Source organism: Ascidiella aspersa, chromosome 2 (genome assembly GCF_963924565.1).
Source record: "Ascidiella aspersa chromosome 2, kaAscAspe10.2, whole genome shotgun sequence".
Lineage (NCBI taxonomy): Eukaryota > Metazoa > Chordata > Ascidiacea > Phlebobranchia > Ascidiidae > Ascidiella > Ascidiella aspersa.
The window spans coordinates 30,889,832-30,902,273 of NC_139448.1; the positions used below are offsets into that span (position 1 = coordinate 30,889,832).

General features: G+C 36.4%; 1 protein-coding gene across 2 annotated transcripts; it reads right to left on the reverse strand.

Moving 5' to 3' along the window:
- Positions 1-309: 309 nt before the first annotated feature.
- On the reverse strand, positions 310-12,442 carry LOC146164871 (centrosomal protein of 41 kDa B-like). Of its 2 annotated transcripts, XM_083381928.1 has the most exons (11): positions 12,357-12,442; positions 12,181-12,244; positions 10,754-10,801; positions 9,329-9,390; positions 7,840-7,897; positions 6,184-6,322; positions 4,777-4,937; positions 4,340-4,407; positions 3,770-3,884; positions 3,141-3,368; positions 310-875 (listed from the first exon to the last, which is right to left on the reverse strand). In XM_083381928.1, exons 1-11 carry the CDS (start codon positions 12,378-12,380, stop codon positions 775-777), a joined length of 1,068 nt encoding a protein of 355 aa, XP_083238054.1. In that variant the 5' UTR covers positions 12,381-12,442; the 3' UTR covers positions 310-774. The 2 variants fall into 2 exon arrangements, with proteins under 2 accessions (XP_083238054.1, XP_083238055.1); XM_083381929.1 differs by lacking the exons at positions 10,754-10,801; positions 12,181-12,244; positions 12,357-12,442 and adding an exon at positions 9,821-9,939.

Below are 12,442 nucleotides of genomic sequence, written 5' to 3' on the forward strand. Positions count from 1 at the left end.
TGTGCCTTGTGTCTGAATTTTTGTAGCTTGGTTTTCAAAGTTAGGCCCTTCTCTAGTTAACAGCCTTATGCCTACAGTAGCCTTAATCCGGCCATGTTAGCTGTCATTTATAAAAGACAAGGAAGCCGTGTGTTATTTGGTAAATATTCAGTTCAGTTCTTTTTAGAAGTGATTTAATTAAGTAGGATTGACTGAATAATTTCTGCCCGGTGACTGTCCAATATGTAGAAACAGCTATTTAGCGATTCATTTCTTATGAGTAATTTCAAATAACAAAGGGTTTGAAGATTAAAAATCTCTTTATTGGGAAAACAAAACGTACAAAATCTACAGGAAAATTTGACAAAGAATACTGTCGGTCGTGAAAAGCGTTTTCCGAAAAGCAAAATCCGACGCAAAAAGAAAAACGTAGGCAACAATGTCATGGAAAAAGACATTCCCTTCCTCTATAAATAGCAAGTGTAATTTTTGTTTCGGTGTCGAGAAAAATAGAAGAATTGTTGCGAAATTAAAAGTCTTCGAAAAAGATAAAACGAAATAAGGAAAGCTACTTTTACGCGCGACTTCTTAACAGAAATAAAAACACTTACAAAGAAAAGCACAAAAAATCGTTAAAGCGTCACTGTTAGAAGAGGCACCTTTATGCCCGAAATTATTTTTACAGGCGGGCTGGCGAAATCAACATCCGCAAGGTGGCACAGTGGAGGACGAGTGACGTCACAATGGATAGGGCGGGTGTAAAGGGGGTGCGGCGTGAAAGGTGGGGGGCAGGCCTCACCTCCAGGCCCTTCTGGCGTCGAAGGCGGCGCCGGTGGTCTGGGATTGTTTGGAGGCGTTGCCGTGCCTAGAGTTGGTGGTCTGTCGGCTGAGACGACCTGGGCGGCGATAAACAAGGCAGTGAGTATGGGCCTAGGATTGTCCGATAATATCGGATCGGCGCCGATATGCGATGTTAGGTTGCATTATTGTTAAGCGTCCGATACTAAGACGGTAGTATAGCAGTGGTTCTCAACCGGGGTGCCATTTCTAGTGCTCAAGGGTGCCGAGAGGTATTTGAGAATCTTTAGGAATCTGATTTTTGCTTAACTCTTACAACTTTTTTGTAAGGATTAGAGTGGAATAAATCCAATGATACCTTCCTATACGTTGGGTAGAGTTAATTGTGTGTTGTTCCAGTTCCGTTTATTGTGACATTCTAGTGAAATTACTTACGGAACATTCTTGCAGGGTTGTCGCAATCTATTTGTAAGGGGTGCCGCTAGCCATAAAAGGCTGAGAAACACTGAAAGACAGGGATGTCCGACAATTTCGGTCGGAGCCGATGTCAGGTGGCAGTATCGCTACTCGTCCGATACTAGGGTGGTATCGGTGCCGATCCGATATCAAATAACTACAGAAATTTCAGCCAAGATTTTCGCTCTAACTAGGTTATTATATTTCTAAAGGTAAATTTATCCAAAAACAGAAGTTAAACATCTCTACTAATCTTCTTTCCGCCAGAAAACCTTAGGACGTTTCGATATTATATAGTAGTTCATAGTTATGACGTCGTTTGGTCTCGGATCGCGATATTTTTTGTCCAAAATATCGGGTATCGGTATCGGAATAAAATGCCAAGTATCAGACATCTACAAATGAGCAAACGAACCGAGTACAAGCTGAACTTGAAACAGAACAACAACGAGGCGATTCAACGTGACTGGATAGCAGGAGCCAAAAACATATAGGGGCAAGTAACACGGAGCTAATTGGTCAAGGGTGTTTTGTCAATTTGGGTAAGAATCTGTATTGGATTATTTCACAAAAAACTGGGCTCTAACATATATAGTACTGCGACACCTAACTTGTATGACAAAGGCGGATTTAAATAATTTATGGCATATTTATTTTAGTTCAAAATAAACTAAATCCCGGGCAAGTATTTTTTACGGCGTAGAGCCAACAGGCCCCACAACAATTAAAAGTAATAATACACAAGTTCAAGACATCAACAACTTTTAGCAATGTGTTGTTATTGTAGCCTAACGGTTTGACATTATACTCAAAACAACAATATTGTATTATTGTGTTTCGAATGAATATTTACTCTACCTTACAAAAATGAATAAATATTGATTCAAAACGTTCACAACAAAGTTATTTACTTATATATGGGCACTGATCAAGCGGTTGTATCAAGCACTTTATTGAGCCATGGATTTGTTTAACGTTAAAAAGTTACACGTTGGTTTAACTTTCTGAAAAACCAGCCTCGATTTTTTTGAAGTGGCTCGTATAGTTTTGACCTGTCAGGCACTTTTGGCTTCCTTCAATTTATGGACAACCCCTATTAATCATAAACATCATTCCTCATTTTAACTACTTTACACGCTTTGAAACAAAATCAAAATAAAATTATTCCAATTTTTCAATTTATCATATGCGCGGACAAGCCGGACATCTTGTAGCTGTTTAACGTAACCAGTTTAAGAAAATCAATTTAAAGTACAGAACGTTGCAATATATTGCTAGGCGGGGACAAAATGTTAAGTATCAGGCGGATAAGGAAAAACGCCCTATAGTCACCGCATATGGCTATACACAAGATGATACCAAGCATCGACTGCACCGCCAACCTGCAATATCCTGAATTTGAACAACAAGTCAAAGACACACACATACATGAGTTTATTAGCAACTGTGAACCAGCCCCTAGGAAGCTGCTTTTTGACCAACGATTACGGCTTTCGTATCATTATAGTACACCGAAAAGCCATCGCAGATTAACCGAATCTGTCAATCTTTGATCAAATGGAAGTGACCGGAGGTCGTGAGTTCGAACCTCACTGCAGACTGGTGGTTTTTCTAGCCCGCCCTGCTTGTATCATTGATAGATAGATTATGTTAGTCTGTGCTGGATTTTCGGTGTACCAATTATACGTAAGCCGTAATCGTTGATCAAAAAGCAGCTTCCGATGGGCTAGATCTCAGTTGTTTGTAACTCAGTTCGTAGAGCGACGGTCCCGGTATGACCGGAGGTCGTGAGTTCGAACCTCACTGCAGGCTAGTTGTTTTTCTAGCCTACCTTGCTTGCATCATAGATCGACAGATTCGAGTCTGCGATGGCTCTTCGGTGTAATTTAAACAACAATGTCACTTACTGCCGGTATCTTGAGGGATCAGACTTTCGTCGAGATAGTGCGAGATCTTGTCCAAATCCTCGGACGAAAAGCGCTGTTTGCGCATGTCGGCCGGCGGGCCGTTGTAGGACCCCCGGGGTCCCGGAGCCTTGCCCCCCTTGCGGCCCCGCGCCGTCGGGGCGTTACAGCCGGGCGGGAAAGTACCGGTGACGAGACCCTCGGGAATCATGTTGGCCAGGATCTTTAGACCTGGACGAATTTGAGAAGCGTAATGGTTAAATTTCAAGCAAATCATTCATTGGAACATGGCGATTTACTTAATAACCTTCAAATTTGAAAGATAACTGTTGCAAACAGAGAAATGTGCTATTAAATTATTGATAAATATTTTTCAACTGTGTTTTTTACATTATTAGCGCCCTGTATTTCTGAGACATTGTACACCTGTATTGTTCAATTTCAAAATTTTATTAAAGTGTAATCTTCTTTAGGACAATGTAATTGATCAGTGTGTAAATTGATAACTTTCCAATTAACAACGCTTAAACGCGGTATAAGACGTGAGAAATTATTTTGAAACATCACTCTTGACTTAATCGCGCCTGTAATCTCAGTAAATACTAGTACCAGGTTTAGCAGTTACAGCTCACCTCCCGACAGAACGAAGATGTTGTCGAAACCCCTCTCTACCATGGTAGTAGCGCACACAGTCGATATCCGCTCATCCTCGTCGTAAATCACGATGATGCGCCCCGAGCTGTTTTTCTGTTTGGTCGGGCGAGCACGAGCGTTAAGGCTTTAAAACGAAAAGCTACGGTTTTTTTTTTAATTGGGTCCGCACTGTGTTTTGCAAGTTTTGACCGCGGATTTTTATACAAGTTTTGACCACGGCTTTTTTAGTTATTTTTTTTTTATCTTGCCAATTTATCAGTCAACCGCAATTCGTTTGCATGCAAGGAAAAATGCGATCCATCTTGCGATTTTTTAAAACAATATAAATCAAATACACCATTCTAACCAAAGTTAGGGAATCCCACAATCCAAAAGCCCCAAAATATATTTTTTGCCAATTTCTCCTTTGTTTGGTTGTTTTGAATTAACCGTGAGTTGTAATTTTCGCAAAGAACTGCCCAATAAGGCCAAGAATACCCCAAAACAACAACTCTCTACGAAGGTATAAAAAAATACAATAATTAGTTTTCCGAAGTTGAAAAGGATACGTAGTCGAGTATTTCTCTGTTGAAGTTGTTCATGGTTCTTGACAGCATCGCGATGGGGAAATTTTTGGCTGAAAACAAATTACAAATATTCAAAATTTTCCGCAGATCTGAACTAACAATTTGTGGTCAGGTTTACAAAAAAACGATAACGGTTATTTCATGATTAAGGTTTTAAAACTACTTGCAATCTTGTACTCGTCTTGTAACTCGAGGCTTGTACTCGCTATCTCAACTACTCATAATCCTTCACGCGCCAACCCAACTAAACTACTCGTATTTTTTTTTAACTACTCATAATTTTCTCTTTTTTCGCCAATTCAACTCGTAATCGTTCACGCACCAACTCAAATACTCGTAATTTTGTATTCGCCAACCAAATTGCTCTTATTTGGTACTCATCAACCCAATTTGTCGTAATTTTGTACTCGCCAACTCACCGCCGATGATGTGGCACTTCATGTACTCGTCGTTGTCGCGCACATCCAGGATAAGGTAGGGGCACTCACTGTAGGGGCGCTGCAAGTAGGGTGTCAGGGGTCGCTCGGGGGAATCCTTGCTGTTACCCACAACGTCCACCTCACCCATGCCGCGAATCACACTGGAAAAAAAGTTTATAGTTTTTTTAGTATCATTTTCAATTTTATAAACTGTTGATACTTTGCCAGTAAGAACACAACAAAAAACAAATTGTTCAAATGTAATTTCGGTTTGAACGTAGAAAATGAACTAGACCAGTGTTTTGCAATCTTTTTTGAGCCACGGAACACATGCATTAAAAAAGTTTTTGCTCACCCATGCCGCGAATCACACTGGAAAAGTTGTTAGTCTTTTTTTAAATTATTTTTAATTTCTTAACCTTAAAGTTCACTGTTAGTACTTGACTAGCGTGAAGGCCCGATACCAAGTGGTACTCGTCCGATACTAGGGTGGTATGGGTGCCAACCCGATAACAAAATAATAAGGGAATTTGAACCTTGATTTGCGATCGAACCTCGCTACTTCTACTTTAAACGGTAAAGTATCCAAATACAGTAGGTCAAAAACGGAGGTAAATAAACTTTTTTACGCTTAAGCACATTTTAGCCTTAAAGACCTATGTAAAAAAAACGTTAAAATTTGTTATATTTATTTTAAAAATTTGTTATGTTTTATTATATGTTATATTTTACTTATTTTACCATAATAATGACGTAATTTGGTAACGGAAAGGGTCGCGATACATTTTGTCCGAAATATTGGGTAGCCGTATCGCAATAAAATATCAAGTATCTGATATCCGTAACACCTATATAGGTATGTTAAGCTTACATTTAAGTTAAAAAAATGAATTTAGTTCGGCAAACGTGAACTACCCACTGAGTGCTGAGTGACTCGCAGTTAACTGCGCGGAAGGGAATGACGTAACGATACGCGTTTGATTGACAGTTTTAGTTTTTTGCAGGCTGCCTTTTTTCGTAAATACGAGAGAAAAAAAGGGGCATTTACCGATCATAAAACGCTTAACACTATTGAGTTTATTAAAACTTTTTTTTAAATTTTGAACAAAATATTTCTAGTTGTCGGTACGCATTCGTTGTGTGGTGCAACTTTAGTGAATCGCGCTTCGAACTAGGTTCGACTTTTCAACACCACAATACAAAAAAACCTTTAAAGGTGGATAAAAAAATATTAAGATTTATGTCAAAATATGTGTGGGGGTGCGGGCACCCTTGGTTAAGAAACCCTGCCTTATAGAACTGATCTACACCTAATCAACTGCAGGAGTGCAGGGTCGTGACCCAATATTCGAAAGCCTTGGCACAAGGTACGTCACTCACATGCACGTCACGCAAACGAGCCCTTACCTCTGAAGGGATGACCTTTGTTCTTCCCTGTCGAAGCCGTTCTTGACGGTGGATCCACCAGGGCTGTCTGATCGCGGGCTTTCCTCGTCGTTTAGTTCGCCGTTAAGTGTAACCGATGAAGCAGCAGATCTAGCCGAAGCTGTGGGGCATAAAATACATGTTCGATTTGGATTTATTACTGGTTTAAATCGCAGATGAGTTTAGCCTGTCTTTAAGTCATCTATCTAATCTAAATGTCTAAGTCAGTGGTTCTCAACCTTTTATGGCTTGCAGCACCGCTCAAAAATAACAAATCGATTTTCAGCACCTGGAATTTTTTTTGAGTATTTTACTAAAACGTTTAAATGCCAATAGAACTAGAAAAACACAATCAACTTAAAACATGTAAGAAAATGTCATTTGATGTAATAGCCTATAATCGTGAAACAAATAGATGTACCAAGAAGTTTACCAATTGGGCAAAAACCAGATTCTTAAAAATTCACTTGAGCATTACAAATGGAACACGTTGGGAACCACTGTTCTAAGCAGGGCTGCGGAGTCGGTTAAAAATAACCCAAGTCCGACTCCGGCCAAAAAAATAAACCGGAGTCTGACTCCAGTCAAATGTGCGATTTTGTCATGTCCCGAGTCCGGACCGGACTCTACAGCCTGTGCTTGAGTCCGGACCGGACTCTACAGCCTGTGCATTTACGTAACTAAATTAAGGTGGAATTTCAGCAATCTACCTATAGGGGTATAATTTATGCACTCACAATACATGGTTGGAAAATATTCCACCATATAATATTCCACCTTTACAATTTCCATTTGGCGTACCGGTTTTAAAATTTGGTACTGGGCATGTTGGACTCGGGACTCTGGTAGTTTTACGTGGTCTAACCCAAGTCCCGAGTCCGACTCCGGCAAAACAAACCGACTCCGTTGAGTCCCGAGTCCGACTCCGCAGCCCTGGTTCTAAGCAATTAACAAACGATTTAGGTATCTTTAACTAAACAAACAACCCTTTAGAAATCCTAAATAATGATTCACTGATTAAAGGTTGGTACCACTCAGGGTTGCCAAATCAACCAAAAAATCACACAACATCTAACCAATTATTAGAGCCTTTTAACCAATCAGAATTGCCCGATGAATTAACAATATCACAGACAAACAATTAATCAATTAGCAACTAGTTAAGCAATTAGATATTCCCACATTAATCAACCAAATATCAATCAGACAATTAATCAATTAAATATCAAACAGTTAACCAATCAGATATACCTCTAAAATGAACCAAACATTATCCAGACATCCAATCAAACAAATATCAAACAGTTAACCAACCAGATATGGCCCCTAAAATAACCCAAACATCAACCAAAACCAGTCAAACAATTAAATAACTTTCAACCATCCAACCTACAAGATATTAACCATCACATGATTAGCCATTTATTAAAGAGGGTATTTCTATATGGAATTTTGTCATTTGAACCACTAAAATGGTTTATCTAAATATCAGGCAAACCCAAATAATCTTTTTCCGAGGCAAAACAAATCTACATCACAGAAAAGTATTTTTGTTTGACCATTTTGGTAACACTAATGCCAGGAGTTTTTTTTCAGATAATGTTTAATGAAATTATCTGCTGAAATCTACTGCTTTACCGAGACTTCCAGCTTCAGAATCCTCTTCCTGCATGGAGATGTGGGCAACTTGTATCACCTTTAATAAAATAATGTGCAACATAAGATTAAATATGGAAAGACAAAATGTTTATTTTTTTTACCTGTGTATTTTAGAGTGATTTTTTAATAATGGGGAATTTGGAAGAAAAAAAAATAGTAATTTGTTACATTTAAAAAATAAGTATTCTATGTTAAAACTTGGGCCTTTTTTACATAGGCCTAAATAACTCCGAGTGATACTAAACAAACCTCAATTAAACCGTGTTAACAGAAATACCCCAGAAGAGGATATGCGGGTTTAGGTGGTTGGTACTTTACACCAATTAACTGAGTAACCGGTGCGGATTTGAAGGGTTGAAGTGCACCAGTTGTTATTTTTTAAATCCTGTTTTGCCGGACACTTGTGTGGTACTCGAAGCACTGAGGCCGATTTGGCAATCTCTCAGTTTACACAACTGCACAACGCTGACCTCAGCGCGTAAACATTATACTGCCCACCATTGTGCCTAATGACATATAAGCTCTTGTTGTTTCACACAAGCCTTACTGGGTTTCATAATGTTCTACAAATTTGTTTGCCTGTAATTCCATATGACCCAAAGTTAAGAAAACCCATTTTCACAGGTGAAACAATCAGGGCAATGTTGTGAAAACAAAACTAACGAGCTTCGCTAAGGTAGTATTAAGTAACATAGGAAAGTCAATTACTAAAAAATAAAAATAAATCAGTTTTAAAAATTTTATCAAAGCCCCAAAAATGTTTGGAAAAAATGCAATCTAATACTAATTGTCCAAGTTGAAATTATGATAAACTAAAAGGGTGGAAACTAGGAAGGTAAGTTGGCGTTTATCCTTGTCTCAACTAAAATAGCTGAAAATATCAACAGATAAAAATTCCCAAAAAAAATTATTTCAAAATTGTCATTTATGTCTTGGTAAAATTTACTATGGCTTTATGTATATATGTATTCCCTACACATTCACAGAAAATAGTACAATGGTCCCTATCAGAAAAGCTTGAAGCTTGAATAATGAAGGTATGGAGGATAATAGCCCCAGACGAGACTTGGGCTCACTTGAGATACCGTTGACGAGCAATTTAATGGATAAGAGCTGTTGGAGAAGTATCATGTTCGAAGTGCTATTTCCAGCCAAAACACTTTTACGGCTGAATGGATTTAGCTCAGATTACACACATATCTGGCTACTACAGATTGAAAAAACATCTATATAACTGCGTTTTACATACATTCTTGGTGAAATCAAAAAGTTTCCATTTAAAACTATTCTTTCAAGCATAATGGTTTGAGTTTGTAAAAAAGACGTAGTATGAACAGCAAAGTCCATACTGAAGTTATCCTTGTTTGACTTTTGTTGCTTTTTTATTGAACTTCAATTTTTTTCTAATTAGGGCCAGTATTGGTGTGTTTCTAGATTTTACAGAAAAAATAAATTAAAAATCACAAACCAGTTGCGCCAGTGTGGTTGCTTTCATTCGTTTAAAAAGCTCATTGTTCTTGTAGCGGTAATCTGTAAAACAAATAAAAAATTTTACAGTAAACATAAACAAACAAACAAAGCATAAACAAAAACGCAAGAAAGTAGTTTTTTTAGAAGTAAAATTTTGTAGGTTATTTCACAATTTTATCTGCTGCTGCTTGAAATAATAAATCATTTCTATGAGAAGAAACACAAAAAAGGGTAAAAATAACAAAGTGGCGAACCACAATGGCAGAAGTATTGAATGATGAGACAGAGTGATATTGAAATTAAGTCGAACCAAGACAACGTTGCCAGGAAGAAATATTTCTGGAACGTAGTGTTGTTTTAACAATTCACAACGATGAATAAAATCAAATTTTAAAACAAACTCTATCATCCAAAATATGTTGATTGTAAACAATAAACTGTATCAGTAATATAGATTTATTTTCAAGAATGAAAATTGACAATAAAATACCAGGTTGCTCTGTCCAATTGACGCGCAAGAGTTCTACAGGCTTTTTTGACATTCCGCTGGATTAGGTACAAATATGACGTTAATCTGATTAATAATTTATTTAACCAGCCTAAGCAAACAGGCTACACCTTTAATAAATGAGAACATCACATTCAAGATGCTTTAAACAATAATTGTATACTGCGGTAAGATTAAGGTGTGTCTGCCTGATTAAAGAAGGGCAACCTTTTTTAAAAAAATGCTCAATCCTTGAAATATATATATCAAATTATGCCTTGCTTTAAACACAGTTTAAATTTAGATTCATAGAAATACCCCATGTTATTATGCTGATAGATACAAAGCCTGATAAGTTATATCCTATAAGCTTGAAACTTGTCAGGTAAATTTATTAAAAATGATACTTGAAAATTTTGAAGTACTGCCTGAGCTGACACAATAAAGCAGTAATAAATCTCAAGAGTGCCTAAAATATTTCAAAATCGAGATCAGTTTTAAATTACAATATATCTCCTTTCTGTAGGAATTTCAACTACCGTACTAAGGCTTAAACACTATCCCGCCCTTTTAAGGCAACCAATAAAAACATATTCTTGAAGTAATTTCCCTTGAAATTATTCAGAAGTTGGCAAGACACAATGGGCTCTTAACTGATCTCTCATGGGCAAGGCTTTTCAAGAATCCTGACACATGTATGGAACAGTCAAAGACCCATTCAATTCAAAGTGTGGCTTTTCACAGTGGCCTGATGCTATCATAACAATAGTGGATTACAATGGGGCCAACATTTTCAGAAAAGGGCGAACACAACTTGAAAGTTGACTTAAGCAAGATTAATAAGCACAACAGCCATCGCCAGAAGAATAAAGTGTGTAAAGTATTACCTATAAGCTGTGAGACAATATATGAAATTAAACTACAAAGGCTTCTTACTTGTTTGGATATCTTCAATTCTCTTCATCTGCCTACTTACACTGGAACCTGAAAAAAAAAATGGAACAAAATCCATTATATACACCATTTGAAAGAAAAAATTAACACTATTGCTGACTAAAAAAGTGCCTAGTTACTCACGTAAATCGAAGGAAAAGGTATATCCTTAGTTTTTGAGTTCTCATATAATACCAAAAGTGATATCAGTGGACATTTTAGAACATTTTTACTGTACTATTAAGAACACATAATAAAACCATACATTAACTGCTATATTCAATATTATTCATTTTATAAAAAATGCTTACAAAAATATTTGTAGATAAAGCACAAAGGTTGTTTTTTGAAAACCAATTAAAAAAAATCAATAAATGTTATAAAGCATATTTTAATCAACAAGCATATGAAAACCTATAGAAATGCATACTTGGAATAAGGTTTTTTTATAAATAATATGATAAAAAATTTAGAAGTTGCCTAAAAAAATATTTAGAACATTTTCAAATTAAACAGATGTGTTATTATTTTTTAATTTCTTAAAAAGATATTTTCTTAAATTTTTACAAATTTGTTTTAACTAAATTTTATTTCAAAACAATAAAACACTAAATATGAATCAAACCACATGTCACAGCACACCAGTTGGTTCTCAGAAATACACAAATGTGGTGCTAAATTTGCATATAAACCTATTTATATTATAAAAATAACCTATTTATTTTAATATAAATCTAAGCATGTAGCCAAACTGGAATTTGTACAATATCCATTATATCAGGGGCTATTGAAATGTGGTCCCTGAGCCCATTTGGGGTATGTGGACTCGTTTTAAAGGCCGAATTAAAATTTAAAAACAAGGAATTATTTTTTCAAAAGAAAAGTGTAACTGTTAAAGACACTTTGCCGCCTTTTACTCAAATGTACTTAGACTGTATTTCAGTTTCGTATTTGTCCGCCTGAAAACAGAAGATTTTTTAAGTCTAGTTGTTTTATGACGTCATCTCTAAACATTTCATGTCGCCCTGGTTCATGCAAACCAAAAAGATTGTAAAGGGGTCTCTGTTAAAAAAGTTTAGGAACCTTAGCATTACATCACAGCTTGCCTAAAGTATAAAAACACACCCACAACTAAGATGAAAGTTATTTGACAAATTCATGCAAAAATGCAACAAGAAATGATTTGGGCAAATTCAAAAGTTCTCGACAAGTTTTAAAAAATAAAAAGGCATGGCAGACATTTACCCTCCAGCTTGCCCACAGAGAGTTATGTGGTATTTGGCAAATTATAAGTGCATGTAATGTGTTTTTTTTTATTTTAGTGTGCCTCAGGCTGAAAACTGAGATCCACTGGATGACAAACACATTTCAACATTACTTGTTTCACATGCTATACTGCATTTTTAACATAGAATAGTTTATAGCCTTACCTGTATCAACTCTTGGCTCTACTTGGGTGTATTTTCCACTAGCTGGAATTCGGCGCTGCAAAATCTAAACAAAAATTACTAAATAACACAAAAATAACAACAAAATGATTTAAAGAGTCTGTATTTTACATATATATGAGTATTTGAAAAACAATGTTTAAATTACAATAGTATACCTTTGAGTCCCCAATGCTTGACATGTTCTTAAATTCGAAAAAAATGGTAACTTAAAAATAAAATAAATACCTTTACTGACAAGTCT